The sequence below is a fragment of the Myiozetetes cayanensis genome, unplaced genomic scaffold, assembly GCF_022539395.1.
Source record: "Myiozetetes cayanensis isolate MyiCay16 unplaced genomic scaffold, myiCay2020 scf4, whole genome shotgun sequence".
Taxonomy (NCBI): domain Eukaryota; kingdom Metazoa; phylum Chordata; class Aves; order Passeriformes; family Tyrannidae; genus Myiozetetes; species Myiozetetes cayanensis.
Genome location: NW_026087631.1, coordinates 55,259,610 through 55,278,816, shown reverse-complemented (window position 1 = coordinate 55,278,816; position 19,207 = coordinate 55,259,610). Strand labels below are relative to the sequence as shown.

General features: G+C 37.4%; 1 protein-coding gene across 2 annotated transcripts in view; it reads right to left on the bottom strand.

Moving 5' to 3' along the window:
• Nucleotides 1-3,806: 3,806 nt before the first annotated feature.
• RIC1 (RIC1 homolog, RAB6A GEF complex partner 1) overlaps nucleotides 3,807-19,207 on the bottom strand; it is a 47,707-nt gene continuing 32,306 nt past the window's right edge. For both annotated transcript variants that reach the window (XM_050328707.1, XM_050328706.1), the window contains exons 13-26: nucleotides 17,931-17,969; nucleotides 17,545-17,655; nucleotides 16,872-16,961; nucleotides 16,081-16,241; nucleotides 14,938-15,076; nucleotides 12,952-13,068; nucleotides 11,358-12,086; nucleotides 10,831-10,989; nucleotides 10,586-10,719; nucleotides 9,264-9,550; nucleotides 8,289-8,483; nucleotides 6,357-6,534; nucleotides 6,041-6,229; nucleotides 3,807-5,740 (exon numbers count right to left, since the gene is read on the bottom strand). In XM_050328707.1, coding sequence (XP_050184664.1) covers nucleotides 5,455-5,740; nucleotides 6,041-6,229; nucleotides 6,357-6,534; nucleotides 8,289-8,483; nucleotides 9,264-9,550; nucleotides 10,586-10,719; nucleotides 10,831-10,989; nucleotides 11,358-12,086; nucleotides 12,952-13,068; nucleotides 14,938-15,076; nucleotides 16,081-16,241; nucleotides 16,872-16,961; nucleotides 17,545-17,655; nucleotides 17,931-17,969 — 2,814 coding nt within the window. In that variant the 3' untranslated portion in view covers nucleotides 3,807-5,454. The remainder of the gene's footprint in view (nucleotides 5,741-6,040; nucleotides 6,230-6,356; nucleotides 6,535-8,288; nucleotides 8,484-9,263; nucleotides 9,551-10,585; nucleotides 10,720-10,830; nucleotides 10,990-11,357; nucleotides 12,087-12,951; nucleotides 13,069-14,937; nucleotides 15,077-16,080; nucleotides 16,242-16,871; nucleotides 16,962-17,544; nucleotides 17,656-17,930; nucleotides 17,970-19,207) is intronic.

Below are 19,207 nucleotides of genomic sequence, written 5' to 3'. Positions count from 1 at the left end.
AGGAAGGTGGTTCTTCAGGTAAGATATGGAAGAGTCACTGGTAGCAAAGCTAAGTATCCTTTGCAAAACTGATGTTTGAAAGTAGATTTATTGTTAATCACAAATAGGAAAATTTTGCTGTTTCTTTGTCCATCTGCTTCTCCATTGATTACAAGTAGACTAGTCTTCTGCTACTGTTTATTTCTCATAAAACAACATTGTGTGTCTTACTCTGTGAAGTGTAAAAAATGCAAGCAGATAATTTTAAGGATAGAAGGACAGGGAGTAGAAAAATCATTTATTCTTAGTGGGGGCAGCTGATTAGAATTTTCCTTATTCATCTGAAACAATTTACATCCACAACTTCTTCTAAATTGCTTTACTCTTCTGTTCTTCTCTGACTTTTGGTGGCTTTGAAAATTTATTATGTTCTTTATTAACATACATATTTCTGAAGCTCTCCAAGTACTAAGGATTTTACCAATTTCAGCAAAGCATTTTATCAGTTTAAGCAAAGGAGACCTGTACATGTTGTGGTTATACAATCTAATGCATCATTAAAGTATGTTCAAGGTTGCCTGTCAAGTAGAAGTATGCATTTGAAGAAAGAAAGTGTTGGGATACCAATGAACAGGAGAATTTCAGCTATCACACACAGAGTGGGGCTGTTCTGTGTGAGCAAGACCTGTCTTTACCGTCTGTCAATCTAGGTTGGGTTGCAAGCAAGCTGGAAAAACACTAATCAAACAGACAAGATCTAACAGGTCTCTACAGAGCTAATAGTAGCATATGGGACAGAGCTAATGAAGAGTTTGCCTGCATGGCAAAGCTGTTCAGTACTTTCTTCCCTTGAGGGCTAAACCTAATCTGATTTTTGGTAATTATCTGGAAGGAGCCTGCAGGGTGACCCACCTTAAAGTTGATATGCAGTCTTGATGAGAAAGATTTACTGATCTTGCATGTCGTCTTTGTTCTGTCACAAAACTCTTAGTGTCAGTTTACGTAATCATGACTTCTATTTTGAAGACACAACATTCATTCTCAATATTCATGAAAATCTGTTCCAGTCTTGGAGGTCCTAGAACTGGTCCTGGAAATTAGCCAGGCTCCTTGTACACTGTTGGGCTGCAGCATGCAATGCTTATGTCAAAGCTGTGGGCGCAACCTGAGAACATGCCAAGCATAAAGCTCTATTTTGAGCAGGAAGTACAGGCTAGTTTAGGGAGATTGAGTCACTGCTACCTCTATTTCAAGCAGGGTGTCAAGAATCACTGGCCACTAACAAAAGGTTTTTTTTAAGAATTCACTTTCAGAAAGCTGCAAGAATCAGTCTTAAATGCTTTAAGACTGGAACAACTAGAAGTTTCAAAGCCAATAGGTATGCAGGTCAATTTAAGTAACCATACATGGTATACCTGGGGATGTTGTGGTTTTTCTTCTGTGGGGAGGGGGTGGTCCGCCACTTCTTTTTTATAGGTGCCTTGTGTCTATGGTTTAGCTGGCTTCAGTCTACAGCTGTGGGCTTTTGCAGAGTCTTAATGCTCTCCAGTAGGAAGCTCCTCACTTTTCTGTGTTAAACACGGGAATGACATATCTGATTCACCATAAGCTGACATTCCTTTCACTGCCCATGGAGTACTTCAACAGTCTTCAGCTCTAGGACAGAAAACCAAAATGAGACATTAAGTTCTGTCGGTAGCCTTTGTTTTCTTTGCTTGGAGGCTCTCTTTCTTTCAGTTGAAACCAGCTTACCACCCTACACAATTGACCCATCATCTTTTATAGTATTATTATTGCCATAGACAACTTCTCCCATCAGTTTGTAATGAGAAGAAGGACCTCCTGTGTACAAGTTCTGGCTAGATGAATTTTGATATTTCTGTTTATTTGTCTCAACCTGTAGCTTACATACACTTCAGCTCTAAAACCATTTAAATTGGTTGCTTTGGACTACAACACAGATGAAAAATTATCTTATGTGGGTTGACAAATGCGATGGTGAAAAATACATGTGACTTGATTCAAGCAGTTTTGCAACTATACCCTACGTGAAAGTATCTTTTAAATTGGTAGCATGAAAGATTCAGTATTGTTGCTATTTTTCTGAGGCAATTAGTTTTGCACAGGATGAGAACCAGATCCAGAAAACTTGATGATACACAAATGGTGAAGGAGGTAATCCTACATCAGCCATGTGAGCTGGATATGCAAAGTGAGAGGAGTGACAATAACTTGGAATTCCATAAAGAAATGTTCTTTAACCTTCAACTGGTTAAATGGCCCATTTTTCCTATTTTTAGTAGTGGAAATCTGTAGATGAATAAACCTATTGTGATAGGTTAAGCCTGGCTAGCTGCTGGGTACCCATCAAATTGCTCTCTGACACCCTCCCCTCCGCAGGCCAGGAGGAGAAAATGAGAAAACTCATGGGTTGAGACAGGGACATTACTCACTAGTTCACATAACAGGAAAAACAAACTGGCCTTGGAAAAATTAATTTATTACCAATTAAAAATAAAGTAGGATAGCAACACAGATAAAACCACTTTCCCCCAACCTCCTCTCTCTTCCCAGATCCAACTTCACTCTTCCACCTTCTCTCCCACAACGGTGCAGAAGGACAGGGGATGGTCAGCTGAGGGTCAGGTCATGGTCAGCAACATTTCCTCTCTGCTGCTTCCTTTCTCCTCACACTGTTGCCCTACTCCAGTACAGGGTCCACTTCATGGGAAACAGTCTCTGAGGAGCTGCTTCCATGTGGGATCCTCCTCTTGATGGGTAGTCCTTCAGGAACAGATTATTCCAGCATGGGTCCCCTGTGGGCTCGCAGGGCTGCAGCTTCCTTCAGGGCTCCTGCATCCACCTGCTCTGTGTGGGGTCCTCCATGGGCTGCAGTGTGGATATCCGCTCCAGCCTGTTCTACCATGGGTTGCAGGGGGACAGCCTGCCTCACCCTGCTCTAAGATGATGTAACTGCTGAACAGCAGCACAGCAGTAAGATGTTAATAGCAAGAGTGTTAGTATTAACATTTAATGCATGTGTTAACTTGTACAGGCTGCAGGGAATGTCTGCTCCAGTGCCTGGAATACCGCCCCCTGCTCCTTTATAGGCCTGTCTCTCTGCAGGACTGTTCCTCACTTATCTCCCACAGCATTTTTTACCCCTTGTTAAATACATTACAGAGGGGAGGCACCAGCTTGGCTGACAGGCTTAGCTGTGTCCCATGGCAGGTCTGTTGGAACTGGCTCTGTCTGACAGAGGGGCAGCTCTTGCAGTCCCTCTTGTTACCACACCCTTGTCACTTAAACCCAGTACACTTCTGGGTGTAACTTCAAAGATGCACTAAGAAGGTAAAGGCTTGATTCCTTCATCCAGTAAAAAACAGGCCACATGGGCTATAAAATAATCTTCATCAGGTGGTTTCTTTGAGAGCTTTGTCTCTCTTAAGATGACCTGCCTGAATTCTCATAATTTACTGTAAATGGCTTGAAGTCAGAAATAGGTATTTTTTCACAGGAGTAACATCAAGTAAAGTTGAATACATTTGTCTTTTAATTACAGGTATAACAGCAGTGAAATTGAAATACAAAATTAGCATGTAAGATTTGCATAGAGATAATTACTACTATAAGAAGTACAAACTTCTAAAATTTCACAACTAAAAAAATTTACCTGCTAAACAACAGTAGCATAGTAATAAGATATGAATATTAAGAATGTTAGTATATCAGTTAATGTACGGTTTTACTTGTACAGATCTTGAACAGCAGCAAGCTGATCAGGATAGGCTTGGCTTACATCATTACCACAGAACCACAGAAAAATATTAACTTGAAGCACAGTTTTTATTTCTTTTAACATAGATTAAGCAAGTTTTTTATCATAAAAAAAGCTTTAAGTATTATCCCCTTAAAACAATAATGGATTTAGATATCAGGTCACAACAGGCTTGTAGGTATGACATTATCTGTAACCAGTAGCTACAATGCAGAATAAGCGTAATGCTGGGACTCAAAATGGTTTTCCTTCCTCTACTTGCAATATCAGTTTCAACTCTTAAAATGAAGTTCAAGTTGCGTTCACTAAAAAGCTCCAGCTTTCCAAGTAATACTCGCAATTATTGCACTTGTACTGGTTGTATTGGCTTAATAAAGCCATTCTAAAGCAACAATTTAATATTTGTACATTTTAAAGCACTTGATCTTATCTACAAAGGAAATAAAGATGATAAAATCACAATTTATTTCAAACTTAATCGTTAATAGTCTTAATTTTCAGAGTTTAAATGGATGTGCATTTAATAACTACACTAGAAAAGCAACAGATGCTGCAACTACCCTATGATGATGACTAGTTTGGTCCATGTCAGTAATCAAGTGATGTTATAAAAAATAAACTAGTTTATTGTGTATAAAATGAGTAATGTTGCATTTTTGTTCAGATTGCACAGTACAAACAAGCTAATAATCTAAATTAATACTGTTACAGGTAGTTATTACATAGGGACAGCAGCTAGAAAAAATGAGTACCTCAAAGCAACAGACTTCTGCAGCCAGCTTTCCATAACATTGTATGAAAGTTAAATATGTCTTAGTTAGAAGTATGCATATTATAAAATGTTTGAAAAATGTTTTAAGTATGAGCTGTTAAACTAGTTTTCCATAGCAAGAGTATATGATGATTATTTACATTTTAAAAAATCCATTTTTTCAGAAAAGAATTTACAATTAAATAAATAACCTTCAGCAGTCCCTTAACCCAACTACAAGATCTGTAAGTGGCAGTAAAAAAAACAGGTAAGCCACCTTGTGTCAATGTCAGGTCAGTAAAGTATGCGTCATCCAGAAAGAAGTGCAACTCTGCTTTAACTTTACTAGTCTAGAAACATGCACAATTCATACAAGTACCTCCAAATATGGTACAGTCCTCAGTATTTGTACAAGATTATTCACAAAAACATACAATATATTTTACAGTCCTTTAATACAAAATATCTGTATCAAACCAATCTGAACTGCGTTGATCAGACATTTACTAGGCAGGTAAGCTGCGAAGAATAACAGTTTTTAAATTTAATCCCCTCTTCGCCTTTTAAACTCAAGCAAGATAGAAGCAGTTTCTTCAAAACATGTTGGTGATGTAAAGGTACTGATGAACATTAGCTGAACCTGTCTCCATATGTATTCACTGTCTCTCCAACACTATTTAAAGTATCAAAATGTAAAGCTGCAGTCTGAAGATTGCATAAAAAAAGAATTGTAATTACCTCCTTTTGAAATTATTAGATGAAACTGCTGTTTAGTTATCCCCACTAAAAATTTCAAATATTGAAATAAAAAAACAAACAAAATAAAACAAACCCAAAAACCCAAAACAAAATAAAAAGAGAGTTCAAATCCAAAACATGGAAGCATATCTAAGAGCTGGTTTGCTTCCTTTCACACCTGATACTTGGGAAGTTGTTCATCTTCCATTTAAGACACAACACAGTCATAACTGCCTTCTTGGAATGAATCCTCATCCTCTGTCTTAGCCTTGTCCTCTTCATGTCTGCTTGCACTGCTGTTGCCAGCATCACTCTGAGGATTAGTGCCATGGCTAGATGAAGTCCTGCTTTCCTCAGCTCTGGGGTTCACTTGTTCGGGAACCTTAGAAGGATTCACTGGCTGAAAGGCTTCAGGCTGTACTTGCTCTTCTACTATTTCATTTAGTTTCTGGATCTGTGGTTTGATGATATTTAGAAATGGCTTGTACCCAGGGCTAGGAAGATAATGAGACGGAACACTGTGAGTGAATTAAAAACTAGTACTTCTGTCATGTGCCTGAAAAGCAGGAACCCTTTTAAATAAATAGAAAAACTCAACCCTAATAAAACAATAGAAGTTGGAAGGTTGGTTGGTTTGTTGTGGTTTGTGGGTTTTTTCTTTTCCCGGTTTAATTACAACTGTCATAAGTGACTGTGCTGACAGAATGTTTCAGCTAGGACTGAGATAAAGTTACATTTTAGGTAACAAATTATCTACAATTGGACTGAAGAGGAAGGTGGAAAGTAATATTTACCAGTCTGTAGAAGCCCATTTGTCAACAGCATGTAGGCCAGTCTTGATATTCTGACAGATTTCTCCATCAATATCAGAGGATTGCATTATACTGAAAACCTGGTTGATAACTGAAGATTCTCTGAGAATAAGGCCTATGACAACACACCAATCCAGACATCCTGCTTCCATGAAGATATGTAGCAAGTACCTATATGGAAAAAACCATTTTACTTATTTTTGCACTCCAAAGACAAAAGCAAAAGTCCCAGTGTGATTCTTTCTCCTAATGCTGCATGCCAGCAATTCTAAGTTTCAAATGCTCACGAGTTGCTTACCGCAGCTGGACCTGTGACTTGTGTGGCCCTTTACTGGCCAGTTCTAGAGAGAGATGTTCAAGCTCTGACTGCGTTAAACTTAGACTGGAGAAGTTTTCATCCACCATGGTCCAGTCACCGTCCACCATAGAACTTGTTTCAGTCAGGTCCGTTGCTGAACCAATGCTGCATTCATCACCTATCAGAAACATAAGGGAAAAAAGAAACTACTTACTTTAGTAAGACTCAGAATTTCTGAACTACTTCCTATACAAATTGACAAACAGTAATGCTTTAGGGTATATCGCAGTTACTTCAGGCATACTGCCCATCCCACTTCAGCATTCTTCTTGTCAAACTGTATGGTAGAACTATTCCTGCAGGAATGCAGTAGTTTTTCTATCCAGTAAAAATAATTCAGCAGAACAATAAAGGATCCTAAATATGTGTTGGCATTCATCATAAAAGCAGAGAGACAGCCTCTTGTGTACTACAGTTCTAGAATTAAGTCTGTAGGGTTACAGTCTGTCTAAAGATTCTTCTTTCTAAAGCTTTAATTTTGTTAAAAATGAAGTTGCAATACCAAGTTCTTTTCTTCATACAACACCCTGAAAATTCTGAATGCTTTGTAATGTAAATATTTACCTGCACTAATTAAAAAAAGAAATAAGTGTCTCTAATAAAGAAGAGCACATGTAGCCACAGAATCTTCACAGCAACAGTAACAACTGCAAAGCTAAAACCATTACAAGAGGTGAGTCACGAAGGCACCTACCCTTCAGAAAAATTTCCATAGTAAAACAGATGCATCTTTGTGTAGAATATTTTTAGGAATTCAAGAAATTTTAGCTTCCTGCACATGAATACCATTGCTGGACTAGTAACTTGTGTAATTACTATGAGAATTCAGACTGCAATGTTTTAAAGACTATTAATTTAATTTCACTTTAGAAATAAACTGCTTCTAAATGCATACCAAAGTCCATTGAACTCAAAGGCCTTCATCAAGCTCAGAAAAGAATAAGATGCTTGTTTATAGAAAGAGCAATAGTGGCACACCAGCAGTACAAGCAGTGCAATGGAATGAGATACTCATTTTCCCCATTTTAGTTGGGCTTTTTTGCAGAGCTCTGAAACAAACTTACTTAAACCTAATGCATTCCTGCAGTCTCTAGAATTAATAACCAAGACAAACAGGACTGAATATAGAATGAGATAGTGCCCAAGCAGACAGACAGGATCTCCAAATGCTCTGAATCTCATAGGAAGCTCTAGAATCTTGAGATTGTAATTCACATGAAGTAATTAGAAGATACTGTTGAAAATGTTGCTCTAAACTCAAACATAAGAGGGAGTATAAAAATGTAAAAAAAAAAAAAAAAAGAAGAGATCAGTGGTCAGACAAACATTTCCTGTCTCAGATTGTATTCAGAAAAAATATATGAAAATAAGCTGATCGTACATTTCAGCTTTTAGAAAAGCAATTTAAACACAGACATAGGAAAAAATAAAACTATATTGGTCTCTGATTTTCTGAACTTCCTCAATATGTCTAATATCACTCTAAAGAAACCCAAAAGCACAAAGTTCATGCTATTAGACCAGTGCTAACCTGTGCAAGAGGCTGATCTGTGCAAGAGACAAAGATAAAAAACCCCTTAGAACACTCTTCCTGTGAAGAATGAAAAAATACTGAACTTCAAATTACCACCACAGACAGGAACTTCAGCAAGTATCAATTTCATATTCTACTTCAAGTACTTAAAGATGTATGGCATGGCCACTGTGTTGTAAAAATTTCAGTTTACTTTTCTACAAGTCTTTTTTTTTTTCCTGAATTTTTCTTATCAGCAGTTGAGAAGCAACAATAAAGCAATGGCATGCAAATATCAAAATATAAGTACTTCCAGGTGCATTTTTTCAATAAGCAGAGAGAGGGGAAGAGTGACTAACCTTTACTTAGCAAAGGAGAAAGGAATGCATCTTGCATGTGTGGTCCATGGGATGAAACAGTGTCGAGCTCTCTCTGGGAGCAGCTGACAGTACCAAGCCAGCTGCGACTCCGAGGTGTGTTTGAAACCCCTGTATCCATTTCCATGTTTACAAAGGTGTCAGCAGACTGAGATTTTAGTAGTTGCTCCCCTATGGCTAAAAAAAACAAAACAAACAAACCACACCATAGAAAAGTCATGTAGCTATCCAAAAGGAAATCTGGACAGACTGCCAGGCATTTCAGGATGCTAAAACCTGTATCAACATTCAATTAGTTTGCTGAGGGACCAAGAAAATAAGGAAATAAGCAAGTTTGGGTATTTCAAGAATTTCTGATCATCTTTTTATGTGAGCACTGGCATAGAAGGAGTACCATCTGATAAAATGTTAGCATCAAGAGACCTGAACTGATGCTGCTACTAAGAAGAGGAAGACTTGGCAGCTATTGTCAACTTTGTCGTAAGGAGATAAGCCAGTGAACTGAGGAACTGGTAACACAAAGGAAGTTTACATTGAAGTCTTCAAAGTTCATACCCTCTAGCATAAAGCTAATTTCAAATATTAGGAATGTCAATTTTTAATTTAAAAAAAAATTAAACAAAACCTCATCTAAAGACAATATAAGAATATTGATTTTAGTAATTTTGTGCAGCAGAATTTAAGCTGGAGCAATTTCCATGTTCAACTCAACATCTGCACCATTGATACCCAGTTCAGTGAACCTGAGAAAGTAGGAAACTTCAACAGAAACAAAGAGTCATCACAGCACGAGATTCCATCTGTGCTAAATGGAATCCCTTCAAAAAGTACACCCTCTGTGAGAAGCTGTGCAGGTGGCAAGCCTCAGCCTGCTCTTTGCTTGGCTGAACAGAGACAGAACAGATGAAGCACTGCAGGAGGGAAACCTAGTCCTTATCAAGTCAGAAGTTACAGCACCTGTTTTGTACTTTCCATTCTTGAAAGGTGAATTAATGGACGAAGCTGGTATGACTGGAAACGGCCAGAGGAAATCCTTGTGTAGCTTTTTCAAAGCTAACACAAAATCCTCTACATGGGCAGCTCTGGCTCTCTCCTTGCACAACCAGCCGATGAGCTCAAAGCCCAGCTGTGCAGCAAAGCAGCCAAGGTCTTTCAGCTTGATTTCTTCCAGCAGGCGCCGAGCGTGCCGCCACAGCATCATGTCAATGTACATGTTCTCAGCACAGTCACTGTCCTTGCTCCACCTGGACACAGACCACAGAACAGCGACGTTAGGACCGATAAAACTGAGTCGTTGTGGCTCTTTGCCACAACCACAGCACATCAAGTTACCAGAGCAGGGGGCAGAGAACGGGGAGGGGAATTTCTATATAATGGCAAAAGCAGTTTTCATCATTCCGTGCTATTTATATTCTCTAAAGGATCCCACTGCCTCAACATGTAGGTGAAATAAAGAACAAAAGTTACAACAGCAGCAGTGGTCATTGAGTATTAAAATATTAGCAGTGCAGAAAAAAGTAAAGTAGTAGAGCTAGAAGGCAGATGCCATTGCAAACTGACTTCTGAGGAACAAGTTTAGAGAACTTTAGAGTTCAGAAATATTACTCTAGGACCCTTCCTATCAAACTTTTAAGACAGTACTCTCTATGAAAAATGACTAAGAATATTTGAATTTATACTAAGATTGTTTTAAAAGTCTTTATGGGAAAAAAGTCAAAACTAAGATAATAATGAATCCCAGCTCAATGCTGCTTCTGAACCACAATGCCTATGAATATCAATTTTGTATACAGCAGCTTTAGAGTGGTTTACCCAAGGTGTAACAGGCTCTATCTGTAGCTCGTGTACACACTGCTAGATCATGATGTGCGCAGCAGCACAGTGTAACTGTGATAATTACGATGCTGCAAACTGTGAACTTTCAAAACATATCTTTCACCAAAACAGATCCTTCAAGTGTGAGGCATGTGGTCTCACCAGCTATTGGAATTACTACACATGCGTAACAGTGGTTTCAAACTCTTTTGGTCAGTGAGCATACGGGTGTACATATTTATACAAATACACGCACATATATTTACATGCATGAGAATATATCCTCCAAAGAATGTTGTGAGAGACACAAACATTACAAGCGCTGTGAAAACACAAATGCCAAGGATGTGGAAGGAGACTATGACATATCTATCATATAGATGTATTTCTAGAACTTAAACTGGTAGGAGTGTTAGTACAGTACCAAACAAAGTGGGGAAGGAGATGATATTACTACCAATTACCTTTTTCCAGATGGGCCAGAAGGCATACTCAGTGTTTTTGTCAAATTAAACTTGCTGTGGAGATTCTCCGCTGACTGGGATAAACTAATGCTGCGATGCCTGAAGAATTCAAAGCCACTACTTGAACTAGGTTCCTAAAACAAAGAAAATTAAAACAACAGAGTCAAAGGAGCAAATAAGCTATGTAACATCAAGATTAATCATAAAAGGTTTGATGCACAGTATGTACTTTTCTCATCACAAACCTGAGTTGTTGGTGTAGCTGGGGGTGTCTCTGTTTCTCCAGAGCCAATGGCTTTAAGAAATCTAATCATGTGACGACAAAGATCCCACTTTCCCTGCTCTAAGGCAGTATTAAATAGGAGAGTGGCATGTTGTCTGCTAACTGCTGGAACTTCCATATTCTGCAAGTAACAAAGCGTAATTAAGTTATTTGCTTTTGCTGTAAAGCAGTAGAAGTCCTATTAAGCCACACGGAGTCACATTCATGTATACCAAAGATTATAAAAAGCAAATTTCATGCTACTATTTTCCTTTTCAAAAACAGTAAACTACCTACTTATATCATTCCTCCCTCTACTACCCTCCCTCCTTCATAACAGGGCATAATATCAACAGAAAACTGTTAAATTAAAAATGTGCTGAACATGCACAACTTTGGTGTGACATTTTTAAAAATACTGCATATTAGTAAATATCACCACTCCTGCAATATATTAGGTACCATTATTAGTAAATATCACCACTCTTGCAATATATTAGGTGCCATCACCTGTAGGATAATAAGGTAAGAGGCAGCTGTGTCCAAGTCCTGGGCCATTAAGCACTCTTCAAATAAATCCTTCGGGTTTCCAACAGCAGCAAAAAGGTAATTCCACAGGGCATATTCTGTCTTCCTAGCACAATGAACAACTGTCTGCAGGAAGAGGGGGAACTCTGTAATGAACTTCGCCACAGTGGGAAGGAGAGGGTCGGGAATGGGTTCCCGCGAGGTAGCTTCTTCTTCCAGCACTTCATGAAGCATCAGTTCTAGTACATGAGGAAAGTATGGTAATGTGGCACAGGAGTGGGCCAAAAGCAAGGCTTGTTCACCGAGGTTCCTAACCAAAAGCTGGCGTAAAATGTGATGGAGGTAGATCTGAGAGGTTCTCTCAACAATGGAGAAAGGAAAGAGAACCTCCAAGTGTTCTCTAGCACTGGTTTGAGTGTATAAACAGTCATAGAGCACAGTGTCATTAACAGCACCAAGAACCAAGGCATCTTCAAACAAAACAGCCAATGGGTATATGTTGATGTGGAAAGGCAGCATGATCCGTCTTGACAGAAAGGAATGTGGTTTTCGATGATCTCTGGGAAACAGGGGAAGCCAGACTTTCATACCTGCCCCACCACAGCTGAGCCACAGAGCCTCCAGTAAGTGGCGTTTCTGTTTGTTAATCCTGCAAGTAGTCCACACATTTTCAACAGACTGGGCTAGGACAACTGGAGCACAAAAAGGCAGCTATTTAAAATGAAAAATAAAAATAAAAAAATCAGTATTCATGACTCCTTTTTTTACCCTCTTCACAAGAACTACTTTTTAGCAAAAAACTACTCTCTTCAAACATGCTGTTCTTCTAATAAAGAAGAAACAAATCTGCTTATCTCTTAACTACACTCTAGCATCTGAGAAAACACCACTTATTACTTACATTAACTCAAGACATTTCTTTGACTTTTTTTAATCTTCATAATATTTAGTCAGGAAGTAGAAAAGTAGAAAGGGAGAAAAGTAAAAACCTGCTCTTTGCTTCTTCATTGAGCCCACAAGTTCAAGCCAGAACTAACAAAATTACTATAAACACTGTATCTGCTAGTGTTTGAGCTGTAAAGAAATCTACATCTGAACTTTACAGATTTCACTCTCCCAGAGTGCCTGTTTCACTTGATTTTCATCAGTACGGAAGAGCTGAAAAATTCAGTAATCAATTTCTAGTGGTAGTGTTGTTGTTTTCAGGAACTTTGTCAACAAACTCTGCAAAAAATGATAATGCTCCATAAGTATATAGAATAGTTTTAGATAGACCAGAAATCTTCTGTCATTGGTGCACACCAAATTTTGCACAGGATCCTTAAGCTTAAATCTCGTTTATTTCACTGCAATATAACAAGCAAACACAACTGGTAAACATTTTAGTTAGAAATTCTTAGAGGAAAAAAAGAAGCCATGGAATTGTAATATACTTCCAGTTAACAATTCAGTCTGTAAGTATGGATACTGCCCTGCATTATAGATCTATATTTTCTTTATGTCTGGACCAATCTCTTCCACAACTTCTTCAGACACTTTTAAAGCTATATGCAATATTCCATATATATTTACTCACATGCTTTCTTTGATTAGGATTATTATCTTTATCTCGTATCTGGGGTCCAGATCGGTCCCTTTGCAACATGATGAGTTGTCCTGCTAAATTAAGCATAATACTTTCAGCTTCACAAGCCTATGGATAAAAAGAATATTATGCACATTATTTAAGCTTTTTGAATGCATCATTTTACTCATAACCACAATAAAAACTCAGAATAAAAAGTAGATTAACTGCACCACCTTACAGAAATTACTGACAAACGAATTAAATACAGGATGACCCAAAAAATCAGGTAGAACTAAGTACTGCAGTTCTTGTGCAAAGGGGTAAATACTGGAAGGTTTCTTCTTCACCAGACTCATTCCATGTGCGTGTTTGATATGGACTTTTTCCAACTACGTATCTTGGCACAGGCAAGCCACCAGCATTTTAAGAAAAATAAAGCTCTGTATTCTTATCAGTATCATGACTATATGATTGCCAGTATCTGACTGCAAAGACTAACACTGACACACAATTCAAAAAGAGCTGAGCCAAAAAGAGTTGAGCCACACTTGTACAGTATCTTGAACTTTTATTTAGCTGCAGCTAGAGAAAAATCTTTCTAGCTAGGTATATCAAGAAAGCAAAGTATTCTTTCTAAAGATTTATTTCAGAACTGTCTCCTGTTAATTTTAAACTAAGTCACTGGAGCTATTGCCACACTGTGCATGAAGCTTAGTTTTAAAATATATGGATAGAGGATCTGTATGGTAAATCTGAAACATTAGGGGTTAAGGTCACTAATAGGTAAGAACACTGAAAAGGCTGACACACTCCACAAAGTCAGACACATTGCTTTGTCTACAGTGCGGTGTCATATTTACTACTAACATTTATCTTTTGATCAAGAAGATCAACAGATTTTAAAGATAGGGGCTCTTTGTTAGAAAGGAAGAAAGAGGTAGTATCTCTTCACTCTGAAACAAAGTTTAAATATTACTGTTATATTTATGCTGTAACAAGTTTCAGTAGGTTTTTCTCAAAATTAGGAAACACAACAGGTCAGGTAATTCAGGAATACAGATGCTTTCTCATAGTAAGATGGAGTAGAAAACCACGAGCATGTTGCTTTTTATGTCCCTGTCTAAGACCATATCAAAGTCTCTGGACACACGTTCAGAACTGTGGGACCCTAAATTAGAAGGAACTGAAGGAAGGAAGCACAAATCTTCAGACTTCACAGCTGTGCCACCATTTTTGTATCTCCCAGTGCCTTTGGGATGTGGAGAAAATTATGCACCTCCACATGTCTCCCAGCCTGCCTCACAGACAACACAACTTCTAAACCATCTTAAGGTAGCTGCTCTCATGAAAAAATACACTTCTTACTGCAGCTACTCATTTAAGCCTAATTTGCTTACACCCCAGACAACAAAAATCCCAGTTCTCTTTGCACTAAGCTTTCAGTGGCCTGACTAATTTCTGGAGTTAAAGACAGGGCTTCACCTTCCCACCTTAAGTTACTGCTTGGCTGTTGGCCTATCTCCTGACATAACTAGTGGGGGAGATTATCTTACTTTATTTTAGTGTAGTAGGAAGTTGACAAGAAGAACCTTTTACGGTCATATGCCACCTTTTCCTTTTTTCTATTTATTCTTTGAGTAATGGACATGCTGCTGCAAGAAAGGCAATTCCTAATGATACAGATTGCTCTGGTTTTCAACTTTTAATACACAACAGAGCAACATACCCTTGACATAGTTAAATTAAATTTGTCCTCCAAGATTTGGCCCCAAACTTTACAAGATAACAAGAGAAGGTATGAAATAAAATGCAAACTCTTCCTTCTACTTCCATCCCCTTGTCCCCAATGTCTATATAATGTCTATATAATAAGCATCAGAAAAAAGATGTTCTGGATTTTACCACATAAAAGAACCACTGATTTATGATTCATTTATAAGCCAGGTAAGCTAACAAATCCAGGCACCAATTCTACCAAATTTTGAGACCTGTTACCTGCTGAGGCATCTTCAAGGTTATGCCAGTCTCTGTCCTCACTGATGTCAATGTAACAGACACTACAAGAAAAGGATGAGGAATGTACCGAGACATGGACACTTCTTGAAGAACTTGGATACTGGCAGTAGGGTTAAGACTGAAAGGAAAGATGACTGCATTTAGATATTTTAGAATAGTATTTAACATGAAGTTACCATCTTGAAGGAAACCTAGTGAAAAAAATAAGCAACTTAACCCCAGTAAATTACTCTACAGACTAAAATTATGTTTCTTTAATCAGGAAGCAGTAGATATGCTCTCATATCTACTCTGCATAAAAGTTACCAAATAAACCTAAGCTGGGTTACTTATCTTGACAGTTTGGGGAAATATACCTATGAGTGGATTGAAGACAACATCAGATGCTTCAGAATAAGACTCTATGGACCCTTCAATGAGACAGTTCCAGAGTTTGGATTCTGTTGGGAGTTTTTTTGGAAAGGCATTAAAAATATTTTCCTCTAAAGGAAATTACTGATCAACAACTTGCTTTCTTCTAACACAAAAAGGTCCCTTCTTGCTGAAACCAAGATACCATAACTGTAGGAAAAATCATCTGCTAAGCACTTTAAAAAAAAAAAAGCTACTTGTGAATCTTTATTTGCTCCTTAGTTCTCTAATCTTAACTGTCTCAAAGTATCATCTTATGTTGCTACTAAATTTTTGCACTGAAATAACTCCCTATCACAATAACAAAACCAAACCTTTCCTCTCTCCATCTGTGCATGTCTGCTGCCACCTCAAAATTCCTATTTATAATGTTAGAAATGTTTTGGGGTTTTTAAATATTCAGATACATGGGTGCCTTCCAGTACCTTTTTCTTCTATTTACATTCAGTTTTCAATGTCCTAACAGTTAAGAACATGTTTGACCAGACAACTGGAAATGTGCATACATCAGTCACCTCCACACCTAATCTGCCTATCAGCATGCGTGCAAGTGACAACACTTGCGCACACAGACAACACTTACCCCTCTGTAGTATAAAAATCCAACACCACAAGTTCTCAAACACCTTTGTATCACGCTAAGAATTTACTCAGACTGAGAACAGAACTACAAGTACCGTACTGCGAAAGTATTTAGATACTGACACTCACCCCTCGGACCTTCTCTCAATACTGTAAAGGCAAATGGAACAATCTGCTCTGAACAATATGACAATGTCCCGGAAGACACTCAGTAGTAACGTGTCTGCTTGCACTTTGGTGATGTGCGCAAACGCATTGTCAAGATTAGACGTTCGCAGGTAGATTCTCAGCTGCAAGGAAAAGCAGTAGCTTGAATACAGGTTCTGTTTACCAACAAAATAACAGTAGTTCCACTTTCAACTATTTTCTTTTTCTGTGGAATGGCTGTCAAGGATTTCTAGCCAGACACCTTACACACCTGTGTTTTTATTTCATCAAATGTTTTACCCATTGCATTTTATCATTGCATTCCAAGTGATTAAAGCACAGCACAGCCAAATCTGAAGTACTGAACAACAATAACAAGGAAGGAGTTTTAGTCATTAGTTCTACAAATCAAAGAGTAAGTAAATCTTCTCTGCCCATCTAATTTAAAACCTTACTAAAGTGTCCCAAAATACTGTAACTGGGCATCTCAAAACAGGCTTCATCCTAACATGCAGAAATGTCACAAAGTTTTCAGAATAATAAGTAGATTCACTGTAGCCAGCAAAAAATAATTTTTAATAGTAACAATAAAAATTTTCTGCAAATAATTACTTATATATTAATAAATCCTGAATATGACCAAAAGTCACCTATGTTTATAATTTGTAAATGTTTATTATATTACTACAGTGCTTTTCATGTTAATACTAGTGTAGAGCAGATCAGATATTCTAATCATTATATATTTACTTTGAAGAAAAATAATACTTCACCTCTTCTTGATGATCATTTAAATTATAACATGCAAGAACAATGAAGTCATTCCACCATGCTAAGCCACCTGTTACCATCATATTTTGCTCCTAAAAAAAAAAGCAAGCGACATATATGTATGCATTTTTATATATTTATACATACAGACATGTACATTATATGGGTAATTTCTGAAAGCCAAACATGATCTCTATAAACTTTACACATATGACAAGACAATCTATGTATATGAAGTTTTTGTTGTTTAGAAAACCAAAGTACTAAAGAATAGTATGTAAAAGACAAACATCATCCTCTAAAACACAGCTTTTCACAGTTCTTTATGCTATTGGCATCCCTGAACTCAAATCTGCTTCTGGCCAGAATTCACAAGCTTTACATCCAAAGCTACGTCACATAAATTCTCAGATAAGATATACAGAAGCAAGTGTCTAACTACATACACTCAAATTTGGAAACCTGTTAATAATCAGACACAAATCTGTGTGTCAAAACCACAAGATAAGTGTTTCAGACATTTTATGAAAAACACATGTAAAACCAGCATCCCTAATCCCAAGTGTGTCTACAGGCTGTTTACTTGAAAAAGATATTTTTTAGTTTTCTCCAAGTCTCACATTCCAACTAATAAAATCTTCCAGTACACCAGAATAAAATACCACAACTTCTCACCTGGGTAATGTTTCCGAACAGCTTCCATTTTTTGGTGAGTAAAGAATAATGTGCAAAACCAAACTTGCCAACTACAGCTACATTCTGTCCAAGCTTGTCAATAGCTGAAAACTGTAAAAAAATAAAAAAACCAAAATTACCAGAACCTTCTTTAAGGGGACTTATTTAAATGATATATCCTATCCAAGTATAACACCACAAGGCACTATAACATCAGACCCAAAACTTGTAAGGTATCTTCATGTTTTATACTTCACTGCCCAACAGTCTATTTTCTGTAATGTAAAACAATGATGTCATTTTCCACAGCTCAGCCAATTGTAATGGACAATTATAAACCTCCAATATTTTTAAATAAGCAAGAATATATTCCTCAAATAACTCACCCTTATAGGCCAGTTGCTCTCTAGATATGTACTATGAATCTAAAAAAAACAAAAAGAAAATCAAAACCACATGACTATACCAAGTACCACCGAAGTACTGAGCAATTACAATGTCCTAAAGTAATTTTTACAATGTCTGTGTTTTTCCAAAACACTGGCTTAAATGGTTTTAATGTTGGATTTTCTTTTTTAAATACAATTACTCCCAGCCTGCTGAAAGTTACTGAAGCCTAAGTGTTACACTGTTCTCATCACATGAAATATCAAAATGCATCAACAACATACAACAGCTAATACTATATTAATAGTACAGATTAATAGTTGTAATTTTCTCATCTCTCCTCCGAGGTGGGAACATAAAAGTTTTGACAAACAGAGCATCCAAGTGTGATTTCCAGAGTTGAGATGAAATTTCTAATCCCATCAGATATACACAACAGCATATCCAAAAGCCTTGTTATTAGAAAACTTGACTGGAATATGTCAGGTTAATCTTGATACTGGATGCTTCATGTCACATGGAATGATACAAACCAAGGTTCAAACCCCAGTCCTTGGTTTGCCATAAGTCAGATAGGTACTCTCATTATCCAGCCACTTTCTGTTTTCATGGGCATCTTGCACGGCATAGTAATTTTGTGTTAGCTTTTCTCTTACCTCAGCCTTCTCCCTCCTACACCAGTTTCAGAAGACAGAAGAGCTACCTGACCAGCTAAAGTGGAAATTCAACAGGAACTAGAACCTGTTTACATGCCTAGAATCAAGTGCTGTTTAATACTATCGATTCATGTACTGTGTGAAGAACAAATTTTGGGGACTTTGTAAAAACCTTTACATAGAAAAACATCTACCAATTTAAGTATGAAGAATTAGAATTACATTAGAATTACAGATTAAAAGTTATTTAACTTTTTGTTTATATTACAGACAAAATAAGAACCTGCCCCATTACTACTCCGGAAACAATTTCTTCTTTGAAAGCCTGATACTGTGAAGTTTTAATTACAGGCTTAAGTAGATGCCATTTTTCATGCTTGAAAATATAGCTAGCTGTACTCATCAGCTGACTGTGCTTACAGCATTTTGCAGAAAGAACAAAACAAACTCCCTAAAGGATTTCTTGTATGTTGCACTTATTCTCCCTTTCAAAGCACAAGAAAGTAATTAACTGTTCCTTCCCAAAGACTTCTTTTATTGGTCAGGAGGCAAACTCTCAGCCACAATGCTGAGATGACCAATGTTCCTTTACCATCTGGCAACAAGTAAAACGCTGCACC